This window comes from Camelus ferus, chromosome 25, assembly GCF_009834535.1.
Source record: "Camelus ferus isolate YT-003-E chromosome 25, BCGSAC_Cfer_1.0, whole genome shotgun sequence".
Taxonomy (NCBI): domain Eukaryota; kingdom Metazoa; phylum Chordata; class Mammalia; order Artiodactyla; family Camelidae; genus Camelus; species Camelus ferus.
This window is the reverse complement of record NC_045720.1, coordinates 2727956-2742784: the sequence shown is the minus strand read 5'-3', so window position 1 is coordinate 2742784 and position 14829 is coordinate 2727956. Positions and strand designations below refer to the sequence as shown.

General features: G+C 47.4%; 1 protein-coding gene across 8 annotated transcripts in view; it reads right to left on the bottom strand.

Moving 5' to 3' along the window:
• Nucleotides 1–14829, bottom strand: part of PTK2 (protein tyrosine kinase 2) — a 200158-nt gene that overhangs the window by 73244 nt on the left and 112085 nt on the right. For 2 of the 8 annotated variants that reach the window (XM_032467711.1, XM_032467707.1), the window contains 3 exons: nucleotides 9479–9586; nucleotides 7736–7853; nucleotides 2364–2394 (listed from right to left, as the gene is read on the bottom strand). In XM_032467711.1, coding sequence (XP_032323602.1) covers nucleotides 2364–2394; nucleotides 7736–7853; nucleotides 9479–9586 — 257 coding nt within the window. Of the gene's footprint in view, nucleotides 1–2363; nucleotides 2395–7735; nucleotides 7854–9478; nucleotides 9587–14829 lie in introns of those variants that run through there. The other 6 variants (XM_032467702.1, XM_032467704.1, XM_032467703.1 and 3 more) reach the window with 4 other exon arrangements.

Sequence of the window (14829 nt, the reverse complement as noted above, 5' to 3'; positions counted from 1 at the left end):
ACACGGGACTCACACTAGGAAACATTAGACCTTAATGTATCATTTTTGAGAACCATAAATACTCAATTTGCAACCGCATAACCTCTGTAATTAAGGATTACTGCATGAAGCCGTAGACTTGAGTTCTTTTTACTGAATTCTCTAAATATCTGAAATGGTACCTTTACTAGAAAAGTCCAACCAAAGCCGCTTTCCACACAAGCACAGCAGCTACATGACTCATCACAACTGTCCCTGAGCTCCACGCACTGGCCAGCCCCAGGGTGCATGTTCCTAAGCAGATCACGTCATTTACTTCTGGCTCTGCCGAAAAAACACTGGGGTCGACCCTCGCCACGCTGCGCTTTGGGGTGTTGCTCAGCCAGCTCACTCACGGCTGCAGGGGTTCCCCCACTTCTCTGACCAACAGCACTAACAGGGTCTGCTGCTCTACAGTTTGTGGGAATTCTGCTCTTTCACGGTTTGCTTTATTTGTTGGGTTCCTCTAGTGTCTGTTACCGCTTCTAATCTACCTTTTTATATCTGTTTATGATTCCTGTAAGTTTTAATCCTTGAAGTCATCTCTTAAAGACTTTCCACAATTCAAGATACTCTGAGCACTAGCTCCTTGCCTGCTTTGGGGCATTAATAAGTATCTATGGGGTATTTTTGAGTTTGTGAAACACATGACCTAAAAACTAAGAGAAAGCTGGTCTCACCCACCCCTCCACTCACCCGCTCAGCTGCTGTGTACCTACTAGGTGCCAGATACTGCCCAGTGTCAGGTCTGCAACACCACGTGACCCTGGCCATGAACGAGGCCACAGGGGTGTGAAAAGCAGAGAGGTAATTTTTTAAACTGTGATAAGCATGATGGCAAAGTGATGCTCCCCAGGACTAGGGACCGTGGGAGGTTCCCAGGGGAGGGGAGGCAGGCAGAGACCTGAGCAGAGTCCAGCTGAGGACAAGGGAGGAGGAAGGGTGGGTGGGTCGTGGGGGAAAGAAAGGAACCAAAGGAGGTCAGTGCAGCTGGAGTGAGTGTGAGGGGCGGGAAGCAAGGCTGGAGGAGAGGCAGGGCCAGCGAGCTCAGGATGCCCCTCAGCCTGCTGGAGAGAATGGCTGGGATGCTGGGTGGGAGGGCAGGCAAAAGGAGGCGGCCCTTGGCTGCTGTGTGGGAACCCGGACTTTGGGAGGGTTTCCCCCACCCCTAGCTGGTGTTTAGCCTGTCTGCACAAATCATGCGGTTCACTGTAAAGCTCCTGCCTTCCTTCTGCGAGTCTGGACTTCTGGGACCTGCCAAGCACAGTGTGCATCCGTGACCAGGCCCCATGAACTCCCAGGCGCTGAGGCTCTACTGAGCATCCTCAGGGGTTATCTCGCCCATTCCTGAGGAGTGGGCGTGTCCTGCCCCGCGCGCCGCCCCTGGTTTCCCGGAACTTCCTGCCACTGCTTTCTCCCTGGGCCGCTTTTGCTTTGTCTTCTTTTGCGGCCAACTATCCCAGCCGTGAGTTTTATGCCGAGTCCCGACAGCTCCTCACAGAGAACCACTGAATCGGGTGGTCTTGGGGACCCTGACACAGGAGTCTACAGGAGGAGCCCAGACAGGTGATCACGACAGCTAAAAACTGGGGAGGGATCATGGGAGGGAAAAGCGGATGGACCTGAAAGATTGAGGAGGCAGAATGGAAGGACCTGGCGTGGACGGTGATGGAGGACAGTGACAGAACAGAGGTGGCGCTCAGATTCTGCCTCATCCCTACACCTGGTGGCCTCTCAGGTGCCAGACTCCTCTGCAGGTGCCCTGGGACTCTGCTCAGATCTCTCTGAGCGCTCAGTGCACGGCCGTGTTTATTCACCTGTACCTCTGAATGTCTAGACTGTAACCTTCCTCTGGTGCCTCACTTCCTCGCACACTGGCTGAGAGTAGAGAAGTTATTACATAAGCTCTTTGGCATTCTTCTCATTTTATAGATCAACACATCTACTATGAAATTCATGACATACACAAATTTCAAAATTACTGTAAGTTTCATATTCTTAATTTTCTCACTTGTAAAATAGCCAGAATGGTACCGATTTTTATAGGTTTTTATAAAGACTGTCACCAACTACAATGACTGTTTAACGACAGGCCCCACAGTGTCATCACTAGGACCGTTTCCGCACTGAGCTTACAGGGAAAATTCATTCTACACATTCAACTAAACTTAAATAGATAATATGATTTACGACTGATTTGATTTCTTTCTGGAAATACTTGTTTTCTTGTTCCAAAATCATGTAAGTAGAAATGTGATCACTCAGGCAAACGGATAATAAAGCAAAGTGGTTTCCTCACAGTCTGTAGCACAACAAGGGAACAAGACACCCAAGGCAGCACTTACTTTGGTATCGATGGCAAAGCCCGTTCACCTTCTGGGGGAAAAAAAAGAAAAAGAGAGATGAGGCTCCTTCTATTCCTTTTGAAAAGATTCAGTGTAGAAATCAGAGGAAGAAGATGAGTTCTACTCCAGAATTTCAGCAGTAACACTTGAAGTAAGTCACTATTCTGTCTATCTTGGGTTTTCTTGGCTTTATTTTCAGTATTTATGACAAACTCACTGTGGCTGCATACTGTTTAAAATGGTACGGCCTAATCAAAACAAAGTTTCGGGGTAGATGGTGAAAGACCTCCTCCCCAGGAGATCTAGAAGATGAAGGATTTGTCGTAAGCAAGGCCAACACTCTCTACCAAGCACTGGATGGACAGTCTGCAGCAACACCAACCCTGTGCAGAGAGCACCTAGAATACAAAGACGACAAACCCAAGGCTGCGTCGTGGCCAGAGGACCTGGGGTGCCAGGCCCCTAGGAGCCCAGCAGCCCGCAGAGCTCCCCGGGGTGGGGGAGACGCTCCCTCTCCTGCCTTCCTTTCACGAGCCAGGAAGCGCCGAGCCGCTGGTTTAGTCTCGCAGGCTCCCAGCTGATCTTCTCTACTCACCTGTCCCCGAGCTAAGTTTCTCCCAGAGTAATCCTCCCCAAATACAAGTTTAAAGTCATTCCCCCACTTAATACTCTGGTGTCTTGCGGTAACTCAGGCTGAAAGGTAAGCACCTCAGCTTAACCCACAGGGCACCACTTGGTTTCTACCGGCTACCACCCAGCTCTGCATCCCGACCTCGGTGTGCCCGTGGGGGGCTTCCTCTGCTGTATCCCAGGCAGCTCCTCGGCGACCCCTAGAGCAGTCACAGCCGCTGTCCTCGCACTGCCCGTGAACTCAGCCCACCAGTCCCCGCGCTCCCCAGGCTGCCCTCGTCTCGTCTCTCCCATCTCCCTGTCCCATGTGACCGTATGCTGTACGTCCCCGGACACGTCATGCTGTTTGCACATTCCACCCCTTGAAAGAGGCTCTTCCTTCTGGAAGAAATATCATTTCTCAATCTTTCAAAGCTCAATTCTGGCGCGACTTCCTCCAAGGCCCTCCGGTGCTCCGGCTACTAACAGAGTCCTTTCAGAGCATCGGACAGTGAGAAGGTCGGACTGGCCCCGTCCACAGGCCCCCCACACCAAGCAGGTGCCCTGCACTCCACAGGCTCTCAGACCACTCCTTGGTCAATGAAGAACTGAACCAGCCTTGGACCCCAAGTGGGTAGCTCTTTCTGAACTACTGCTTACTTACCTGTAAAACAGAGGTCCTAACACCTAATTGGCTGGATACTTGTGAGGCTTAAATAAGCGAGAACGTGCACACCGCTGCTGTAGAATGCCCAATACGCTGCAGAACTGCATCCAGCGTCCTCACTCTGACCTTCTGACATCCAGATTTCAAGAAAACCATGTTATATCATGAAGACCAGACTTAGGGTAACTGGAGAACCCTGCCATGGGTTTATTACCCCATGAATGCTGCCACTACCATCCTCCTCACACTCCACACTGTCAACTAGTAACACGGATTTTCAAATGACACATCAGGGCCACCTGCAGCTATTTTGTGCTCTTTGCGGAAATTTTTATTTCCTTGGAGAGAAAAGAACCAGGTTATGAAATACCTGGTTACTACAGACTTCATAAGAAGCTGGGCAGAAGTCAGAAGAAGGCTGAAAACGAGCTGACTAACAATGAAGGATCCTAAGAAAGTAAATTTTCAGTAAGTAAGAAAGTAACAGAATATCGAGAAAAACAGCAACAGACACTATCAGCTTCAGCATTACGTAAAAAACCCTAAGTACTCACTAACCAAAACACCCAATTCTAGGAGTTAATTTTTGACACTGCTTTAAATTTATACACTGAAAGAATAATACGTCTTCTCCTGTCATTTATGAGTTATCTCATTTCTCTGAATATTCAACTTCCTTAGAGATAAGGATGTATCTTGTATTAATCCACATTTTAATTTTGATTTTTGAACTGAGACTTTTACTTTTTAAATAAAAATTTTTATCTATCGTGTTTTAATTAAACAATATATATTCATTGTAACACATTTAAATCATAAAGGTATATAACGGGGACAGAAAAAGTGGGAAAGTTGGAGGCTCCTTCCTCTGCTTCACACACAGTTCCATCCTCCACACTTAACTTCCCAGACTTCTTTTATTCTTATAAATACATGTAGGTTTGGATACATACACACACATGCATGCAGGTTTTCAGCACAAAAACAGTGCTATCTTGTCCCTTCAAACAGCTGCACAGCGTAGGCAGGCTTCCTCCCTTACTTACTAGCTCCCACCCCGGGGACACTCGGGTGTTCTACTTTTCTGCTAGTGTAGACAGTGGACGGTGAACACCCTGTAGGGCTGGTGTCTAGGAGGGGCACTAATGCAGGGAGGCCCAGTGACACTGTCCTCTGAACACACGGTACCAACTCACGCTGCCACGGGGAGAGGGAGTGTGCCTCCCGAGCCCCACCAAGAGTGTGTGTGACCCGTCTTCTCGCTACCTGACTGCATTCCGGGGCACAGGGTGCCATCTATGTCCACGTGTTTAATGAACACACGCGAGTGCATTCTACAATGTGCACATTTTCATCCTGGGTTGTCTCATATCATGAGCTGGTATGAACACTTCAGAAACAAGAAATTTTAATTCTTCATTGCATGTGTTACAAATGTTCCCCTTCTGTGTCATTTTCATATTTATATCCTAAAGAGCTCTGTCAAATCTGTTCCTCCTGTCTTCCGGGTTCTGTGTCACAGTGACAAGCACACAGCCCCTCCCTCACACGTACAGTATCCACTGTCATTCTACTGCAGAAAGTCTGCTCAAGGACGGTGAAATTCTATCCGTGATTTGCACAATACTTTCCTCTGAGAATTTTACTAAAATTGAAAAACTGCTACATAGTTTTCATGCAGGTAAAGGTCAGACAACGCCTCACAATAGAGGCCTAGGTCAGGCGGGGCCGGTGGGACCCGGTTCAGGGCATCTGGCCCGTGACCCACTGCTTTCTGCCCCAGTGAAACCACCTTTAAAAGCATTTATGAATTCTAAGGAATCACGGTGGCTCACAGGGCTAACAGAGTGCTCCGGGCACATCCGAGCTCACGTACGGAAACCGCAGATCACACAAGTGGGCTGTCTCACGAGCAGGCAGCTGCTGCTTCCCGGTAAGCAGTTTATAAGCCAGAGAAGACGTCTGGGGACACACATAACTGTTATTCAAAGTACATTACCAGGACAACGGTAAATTAGAGTTGTAGAAACATGTCACATTTATTTGAAATTCTTAAAAAAAAAAAGACTACATAAAAAAACGCAGTGTTCTTGTCTACATATTTCTGACTATAATCCATTAAAAATGTTTGACTTAAAATATTTATTTCAATTAAGCAATACAGCTTCACTTTAGGTATCTGTTATAAAATAGCCATGTAATAAATAGATATGCTGTGATTTAGAATAATAAGTAAATATCCAAGCTTAATAACTAACTCTATAATGACAATACAACATTGGCAGCAACCAATGCCTTGCTAGGTATTTACGAGAAGTATTTTCATTTATGCTGTTTTCATATGTACGATGACTTTAATGCATCTCATTTCATGAGACTTGATATCAAAATGTTTCTCCCTAAAGGAGAAAAAAAGCCAATTAAAAACCAACACAGGAAGATGTAAAAATTGAAACACGGAACAGCTTATTTAATGCCTACTGTCTGAATGTAATTTTTTTGTATACCAACAAACCAATAAAGAACATTATGGTAAATTAGGATGAAATGAAAAAAATTTATTTACTAAAAAGGAGACAAGCAATACGTCACATTTAACATTTTTCACAGAATACTACCTTTATGTGACGCAATTTTCCCCAAACACTTCAATAATGCTTGCAAGGTATATGCCTCTGTTTAAAGCACAAAATGAAAACTCAAGAGCTCATGGATGCAAAAGTTTTTTTAAACTGAGAGCAGTCTTGAGATATTTCTAAAAGCAAATTCATTACCTTTCATATAAAGAAAGCTACGATAAATATGCACTACAATTCAGAAAAAAACATAAGTGAACAGACTTTACTGATCTGATCACAGTGAGAGAACATTTTTGCTAGATTAGCCACGTCCTGGAATCCATGTGCTTACTGACTTTTATGGCTTTAGATACGGTTTTCAGAGCACAACATCATGACACTGACGTTTAAGCAAAGCTTCCAGTGATGCTCTGCTTCACACCCACTGCCCCGCTGCCCACCACCACGCTGTCAGCACCACGGACTTCGCTGCAGGCGGGCTGGGCTTCCTGCTCGCCAGCACCGGAGTCTAGGGCTTTGTCCTCTGCCTGCCTTGTGCCTCCCCACATCCTCGGCCCCAGAAGACCCAGCGCCGCGGACCTTCCCAACTCCCCCTCCGTAAGCACCCTACTCACAGAGGTGAGTGCAGGCAGGGGCCTTGTGTCCACCTGCCACAGGGCCGGCTGCTTTATGGGGACGACTGTGACCCACCTGTCAGGCTACATAGTACGTGTCCTTCCCTGACGGATGAGGAGCCTCCAAGCCAAGGCTCAGAGTTGTCAGCACCACTCGGCAGACGGCAGCAGCATCGGGGCCAACGGCAATGCTGAAATGTGCGAGCACCACCTGTGCCAGCACGGTGCCAGCCACCCACACACACCAGGCCGACTCCCCCACCCAAGGGACGACAGGTACCGCCTTTCGTATTTTATGGGAGCGAGAACTGGGGCACCGAGAGCTAAGTTCTTTGAAAATGGCAGCAGAGGACTCGTGATCTGAATCTACAGGTTGATACGACTCCAAGCCCAGTTTTTCCCTGCTACCACCATGTCTTATTCTGCTGGGAATACTTCCGCTTATTTCAGAAATCCAAGTCCTCTGAAATACCCCTTCCTACTCTCCTGCAGAAGGCTGAGGAGACAGAGCCTTGTCTCTGGGGTCCAGCACATCACGGCCAAGGATCAGCTCTGTTCTGTGACTGCTCTGAGTGCTGGAGCTCTCCAAGAAAAACAGGAAAGAGACTTCACTAATCATGAGCTACAGGGCACATTTTTATTCTAACCCAGAAAACAATCCCAAAAGTTTATTTAAAAATACTAACGGTAACCTAGAAAATACTTTAAGCATGTTGCTCAAAATAGTCTAAACACAAACAACATCTTCCTTAGCCTCTATCCAAACCCAGCCCCGAGGCTGTGAGCTGCATCCGCTCCCTAGAAAAACAAGAGCGCGGGTTCACGGGGCTGAGGCGCCAGTGTGGCCTTCACAGTCACGCAGTGACCCACAAGAAGGGCTGCAGCCGGGGTGGGGGCGCTCACCTTTCTGGGGCCTGACGATGAAGGACTGCGCGGCCCCACTCACCAGCCGGCAGTACCCGTCGATCAGGTCGGCCATGTTCTCGGCGATGGTCAGGGATGGCGCCGTCACGGTCAGAGGCTGAGCCGGGGAGAGACCGAGAAAGGGCCGTTATTGTTCTTTCCAGTAATCAAAGGGCCAGCTGCCTGTGACATCAGCTCTCTAGATGCACTTGAAAACAGACAAGAGTGGGAGTGAAGCAGGATCTGTCAGAAGGTTTGAGTGAAAAAGGAAGTTTGATATTTAAGGATGCTATTCCTAGAATATGTGACAGAAGGCAAACCCAGAAAAAAAGAACCACTTAAACTGAGATTCCCTTTCTACAACAAAAGGAGGTGAAGAAAAATACTTTCCTCCAGAATGTCTGGCCCCTCAGGCACACTCTAATTAAGGAAAGAATTTAGAAAGTCAGTAAGCTAAAGTGTGGGTTATTTTAGAAACTAGACAAACGTGGAGAAAATTTTTATCAACCATCCATCATAATTTTTCTAACATTAAATTCGTGAAATTTCATTATTTTTAGCATGGATAGCACGTTCTGCCTAAGAGCTTAGAAGTCACTCTTTTCATGTAAAACATGCAATTTTGATAAATTTCCTAAAGACCTATCATTAAATGTTATCCAGGAGCTAATCAAAGCTGTATTTTCCTTTCAAGCACAAGTGTGTCCTAATTCACACAGCAATCACGACCTCCTTCTGAAGAACCATTCATCTCGCGTGCATTATCCTAAGAATCATTTGGGGGTTGTCAAGCAGAAGGGAGGACAGCCTGAAAACCATGCCGCAGACAAGAAAACTATGGAGATATTTGCTGGACATTTCAATCTGCGATTGGGATATAATATTTCCTGGTACCGTCTGTTTAGTCCTGAGACTCAAATGCACTTCCCAGAGCCTCAGGAATGCCGCAATCATGCAGCAGAGGGGCGACAGTAAGTGCAGCAGCATAGCTGGACACATGCAGGCAAGGCTGCGGCAGAGCGGGGAGCCCGGTGTGCGGGCCTGGGAACTCCCAACTCGTGCCTCATGAGTGGCCGGGCGCTCAGACTCCCCAGATGTGTCTGCTTTGTCCACTTTCAGAAAGGTCATCTTGCGCAGCAGCTGCCAAACGACCACTTCTCGTGCGTGCCCACCCTGGATGACGACCCTGCCCACGATCAGGACCGGCTCTGGGTCCAGACTGACTGGGCGGACCCATCTCTACCACCACCTCGCCTGGCTTCCTCGCTGGCAGAGCGAGGGTCACAGGGGACCTCGGCCACCTCTTTTGCTCAGCGCTGAGGGTGGCAGGTGCTGCTCCTGGAGTCTGTGTTAAGTGTGGAATGGTGGGCGACACATGTGGCAGAAAGATCGGCTGTGGTGGCAGTTATCCCAGCTGTTACCACCCGCGCCACACCGCAGTCTGGCAAACGCCACCGCTCACCACACGCATACACAACATTCTAAGAGCTGGGTTTTCCTGGTAATTCAAGACAATCTTCCATCGTCTCCACAATAAAGCTCAATTGATTTTTTAAATCTGTCTCCTATTCTTGAGGGCATTTAACTGTTATTAGCTGTAAGGTAACACTTACTACATAAGAGAAAGCCGTGGTTCTGACAACCCACAAAACCGTCATCCCTCTCCTGAAACAACCACCATTTCTAAACAGCACTGTGCCTCCCCACCCGCCCCTGCCCCGGTGACGCACTGAGCCTCCTCACCTCGGGTGCACCTGCTATCTTCAGCTGTAGTGTTCCTTTCCTGTCCTTGTCTTCGCTGTTTGAATACTGAATGGTCTGCACTTGATTGAAGTCGGCCAGATGAGTGGGCTTTGGAAAGAAAAGGAAGACACTTTGGGCCCAGAAGAAAGACGCACATGAACCCTCCTGTGCAGTCCTCATGGTCCCGACCTCTCCTGAAGACACCTCCCAAGACTGGACGTCTGGGGAAAGCGACTGTCCTTGCCGCCCTTCTCCTGGGGAGCAGTCGCGAACCGCTGTTTGCTCACTTCACGGTTCGGCACGCGCCTGCTCTTTGTCCTCCTGACGGCCGGGGAGCGCTCCAGCCACAGGAGCTGGAGTAGGGGTCACCAGCACCACGGAGCGAAAACAAGACAGAGACAGGAAGCAGAAAGGAGTCCCCGCCTCGCCTCGCCTGCCGCCAGGGGAACCGCGGGCAATTCTTGGTCCAAATGAACCTTCTGCTTCCCTTTTCAGACAGAGAAGGGCCTGAGCCCCCTCCCAACTCCCAACGGGAAAATATTCCCATTACTGCCTGCACTGGAGCAAGTGTGTGAAATGTACTGAAGCCCAGAGTGCGACGGAGCTGGGGGCGGGGCAGGTATCCAAACCCTCCCACACAGACATGTGCTCACTTTTCCAAGAAGAATAAACTCTCTTCCGTCTTGTGAAGATACAACACGCTCATCTGTCTTTTCTCCTTCCAGCACCTCATGACAATGGTCATTCGCACGTGACGCTTCCTACACACTGACTCACACAACCAGCCTGGTTAGGGCCTCCTCTCAGAACGCCACAGTTATCAGCCCTTCCTGCCAAGTCCCCTCTAAGCACCAACGGCCGCAGGGACAGTTCACAGGTGTTGTACACTCAGCTCTCCTCCACAGGGAAACAGGTGCACTCTCTAAGGCCTTCCAGCCTCCACACGGGAGGCCCACAGGCAGCCCTCCGTCCTCTCTGCCCTGGGCTTCTGGGCAGCATGCAGCAGGGTCCCCAGCCCCTTCTCCTCTCCTGGCCCTCGTGGCATCTGCCCTCATGGGGTTCCTACCACCTCCCTGGTGCTCTTTCCTTTTGCTGGCTTCTCCCCTCCTCAGTCCACAAATGCTCAAGTGCCACAGGGCTCTGTGCCAAGCCCCGGCCTCCTCCCTAGCTGTGCATGGCCCAGCAATACCGTCCAGCCCTGAGGCACGAGTACCATATCCAGCCCTGAACTTGGACTCATGTATGCAACCCTTCCATGACATCCCCACTGAACGTCGGGGAGAGACTGCACACTCAGCCCGGTCACAGGGACCTCCCTCAAAACACGTTCCTCCTCTAGTCTTCCTCACATCAGCAAGAGCATCACCACTGAATCTGCTCCTGAGCCAAAATATGAAGGTGGTCTTATCCAGGAGTGGGACGTTTCCCCACAGAAGGCACAGGACGGGCAGGTGGGCAGGTGTGGCACACAGGAGCACGAGGAGGGCTGGTGCTCCGGGGACTCCCGGGGTCAACCCTGACAGCCCCTCCTAGTTTCCTTCTACTTCATACAACCGGTAACTTACTTCTAAGGTGCAGGGATCCTTATAATCTCAAGTAGAGAAATATACTCTATTTTCATGGAACATTTACAAAAATCAACCATATGCTTGGCTATAAAGAAGACCGTAACAAATTAAACATAATTAATGTTTAAAACAACCATGTTTTCAGCTCATAAGCCAATAACAATAGAAATAATAAAAATGAGACCCCAAACCCCTGGGCCTACTTGAAAATTAAGTAACATTACCCTAAATAATATTATAATGTAATAGAGAAATAGAAATGTAATTTCAAACTATGTAGAAATACAATTAAGAGTACCAAAACTGGCAGAACATATTAAAAGCTGTGCAAGAAAATGACCTTTCAAGTACACGAGATTAAAGTTTAAAGAAGACTTAAATTGAATAGCAGAAGAAAAGGATAAAATAACCAAAAGATACTAGGAAAAGGGGATCTGTGAAGGTAAATACTGAAATTGTTGAAAGTGAATAGAAGTGCTATAACCCTAGCCCCTAAGCTTCTCCTTCAAAGACAGCTAAAATAAATACACCCTCTGCAAATCTGAAAAGAAGAGCCAAATTCAAGTCGATGAGCTTAGGACCGAAAAAGGACACAGAAATAAAGTTACTGGCAAGATTCTAAGAGAATGATGAACTGCAACTCCAGAGCAACAATTTGAAAACACAGAGACGCAGATGGTACGCTAAGAGATATGAATTACCAAAGCCGACACGAGAAATGGTGACCGAGCAGACCCGTTGCTGCAGAAGAGCCTGAAAAGGCAGTGCAACACCCGTCCCCGAAAAAGGCACCATGCTGGCCACACAGACTGACTCCATCCACCTTCACAGAAAACATAATTCTACTCTGACTTCAAACATTTCAGGTCACAAGAGAACGGTGCGGGGTGGAGGGGGTACAGCTCAGCGGTACAGCTCGTGTGCTTAGCATGCACGAAGTCCTGCGTTCGGTCCCCAGTACTTCCATCACATACATACATACCTACATACATACACACATACATACATACATACATACATACATACATACATACATACATAAATAAATATAAATTCCAGCCACAAGGTGATGAAAAGCCCTCCAGTTCACCTGACAGAACCAGTGCGTCCTGTCCTCACAAAGAGAAGACAAAAAGTGTCAGAATAAAATTCCACAGCCAAGCAGGAGCTGTTAAATGCTCAATACCAGCACATCTGTCAATACACACTAACAACACATTAAAAGAGGAAAAACAGGATCATATCAATAAAGGCTAAAAAAGGCCCTTGATTAAATTCAGTAGCCACTCTTAATAAAACTTCTAAGCATAGAAGGGCATAATTTAAAAACACTGAAGACACTTTAAGACACTAAAACCCAACAACAAACTTTACCCTAAATAATGACACACTTTTCAGCTGAGAAGTCAAAATTTAAAACAAGACAGGGAAATCCTTTACCACCAGTAATTAAACACGTTGGTCTTCAAGGTACCTGTGAATACGAGAAGAGGAAAAAATTGTTTAGAGAGGGAAAAGTTAAACCAGTTCTTTTTTTTTTTTTTTTGCTAATTACATGATCGTATACCTAGATAATCTAAGGTTCTAATAAAAATGACTCATTACATGAACAAGGTTGCTGAATATATGATAGACAACAATCAAGTATATTCTGCTATGTGCTCAGTATGAATTTTACATTGGAAAAGGCCAAAAAAAAAATCTATTCATGATAAGGCCAAAAACTGTACAATACTTACGAGCTAGTTTAACATGGAAGATCTATACGGAAAAAGCTATGAAATCTTACTGAAGGATGTAAAGGAAGTCCTGAACACACATACCATATTCGGGGACAGATAACTCAATATCTGAAAACACCCACTTTCACAAAATTTCACAAAATTAACACACAAGTTGGAATCCCAACAGCATTTTCTGTTCATCTTATAAATTTCGTTTTGAAAGACTAAACCAGGAATAGCCAGGGAAGTGCACAAAAGAAGAATGATACACACAGAAAGTACACCAAAAAAGATGACCCTGGGAGTGGTACCAAGCCAGAGCAATCAAGGCAGCATGGAACAGGTACAGAAAGAGACGGCAGGGGGCCCTGGACCAGAGCAGAGGTCCAGACGCAGACGACGACAGGAATTAGGAAGATCCACTTCAGAGGCAGAAGGTTAGACTACGTCATCTACTGTGCTGACACGCTGGTGCTCACCCGGAACACGGACAGGACAACGAGGGGATGAGGGCGGCCAGGGCCCACTAGCGCTACCTTGGTGCCGAGGCCACGATCTCAACACTGCACACGTGTCACTGACTTGATCCCCCCCCAACCCTCTTAGCTAATTAACACTCTGCAGTTCCCGCTGCCATTGTGCTGACGAGGAAACACAGCCACCGGAAGGAATGGACCCAAAGTTACGACACTGGCAGGCAGGCGGCCTGCCTGGGACCCCGAGACTCACACGGCAGAGCCCGTCCTCTGGACACACGGCAGCCCACCTCTACTCTTCTCCCCCTAGGAGTCTAGGCAGGTGCCCACTCTGTCTTGTACCATGGGCTAAATCCACATGGGTCAAATGTACAAAGACAAAGAAAACCTTTCAAGAAAACATGAGACTACATTAAAGAAAGACAATGTCAGAGCTTTCTGAAGAGGTCGTGCCCATCTACCTCCGCCTGCAGGCAAGGTCCAGCTGCTCCACACGCTTGCCAGCGCCTGGTGTTACAGGTCTCACCTTAGCCACTCGGTAGGTGTGTAACAGTAGCACAGGGTGCGTTTACCCGGCTGTGAGGCTGAACCCCTTTCCACTTATTTATTGGCTATTTGGATATCCTCTGTTGGGTTGGCTGCCCTTTGCTTAATGATCTGCTGTCATTCTTTATCCTGGATCAAAAAACCTACGGTCAAACATTTATATTTATATTTGACAAATATAAGTATCTGGCTTGCCTTTCTACTACATTTTGATGAGAAGTTCTTTCTAATTAGACTACGTTAGTAGCCTAATTTAACAACAATTTCTTTCAGAGTTAGCATTTTTATGCTCTGTTGAAGGAATTTCTACCTACCCCAAAGTTAAAAGATAGTCCCCTATGTTTTCTTCCAAAACTTGATTTATCATTTTATCTTTCACAAGTACATTGATACTTCAGCTGGAACAGACTTTTGTTATGTCTTCCTCTGTGAACATCTAGCTGGCTCCCCAGGATTTACTGAAAAGGTAATCAGTGATGCCAGAAATCAGGATGGCGGCCACCCCTGGGGCAGCTCCAGTGGCTAGAAAGGGCACGAGGGGGACACAGACTGGTTGACGTGACCGGTGGACGAGAGGTTTTTGTAAATAAATTGTTACAAAGGTGAATGAAAACACCAACTTCTTGAAATGTAAAGAGACTTACAAACTGAAAAGAAAAGGAGGGCTGTGTCAGGGACACACGGGAAGTCCCTCTACCCTCCTCTCAGTTTCACCGTAAACCTGAAGCTATTCAAAAACAGCCTTCCAACAAAAACACATACACATGAGCATAAGGGGCTTAGTAAGTGGTCAACGTTCTCTCTCTCTCCGTCTCTCACACACACAGACACGCACACACGCCCCCTTTACTGCCCCAGGACATCACTTTGAAAACGACACGTGGGTTTCTGAGGACATCCAGGCAGAAGGACTGGCCAACGTGCTGAAAATGGCAAAGACAGACCTTCTGTAAATGAGGAGCTAATGGGGCTCGTGAACGTCTTGCCGTGTGAGCTAACCAATGTTCCTCCTGCCCCTCCGCCCCAACACAGCAGTA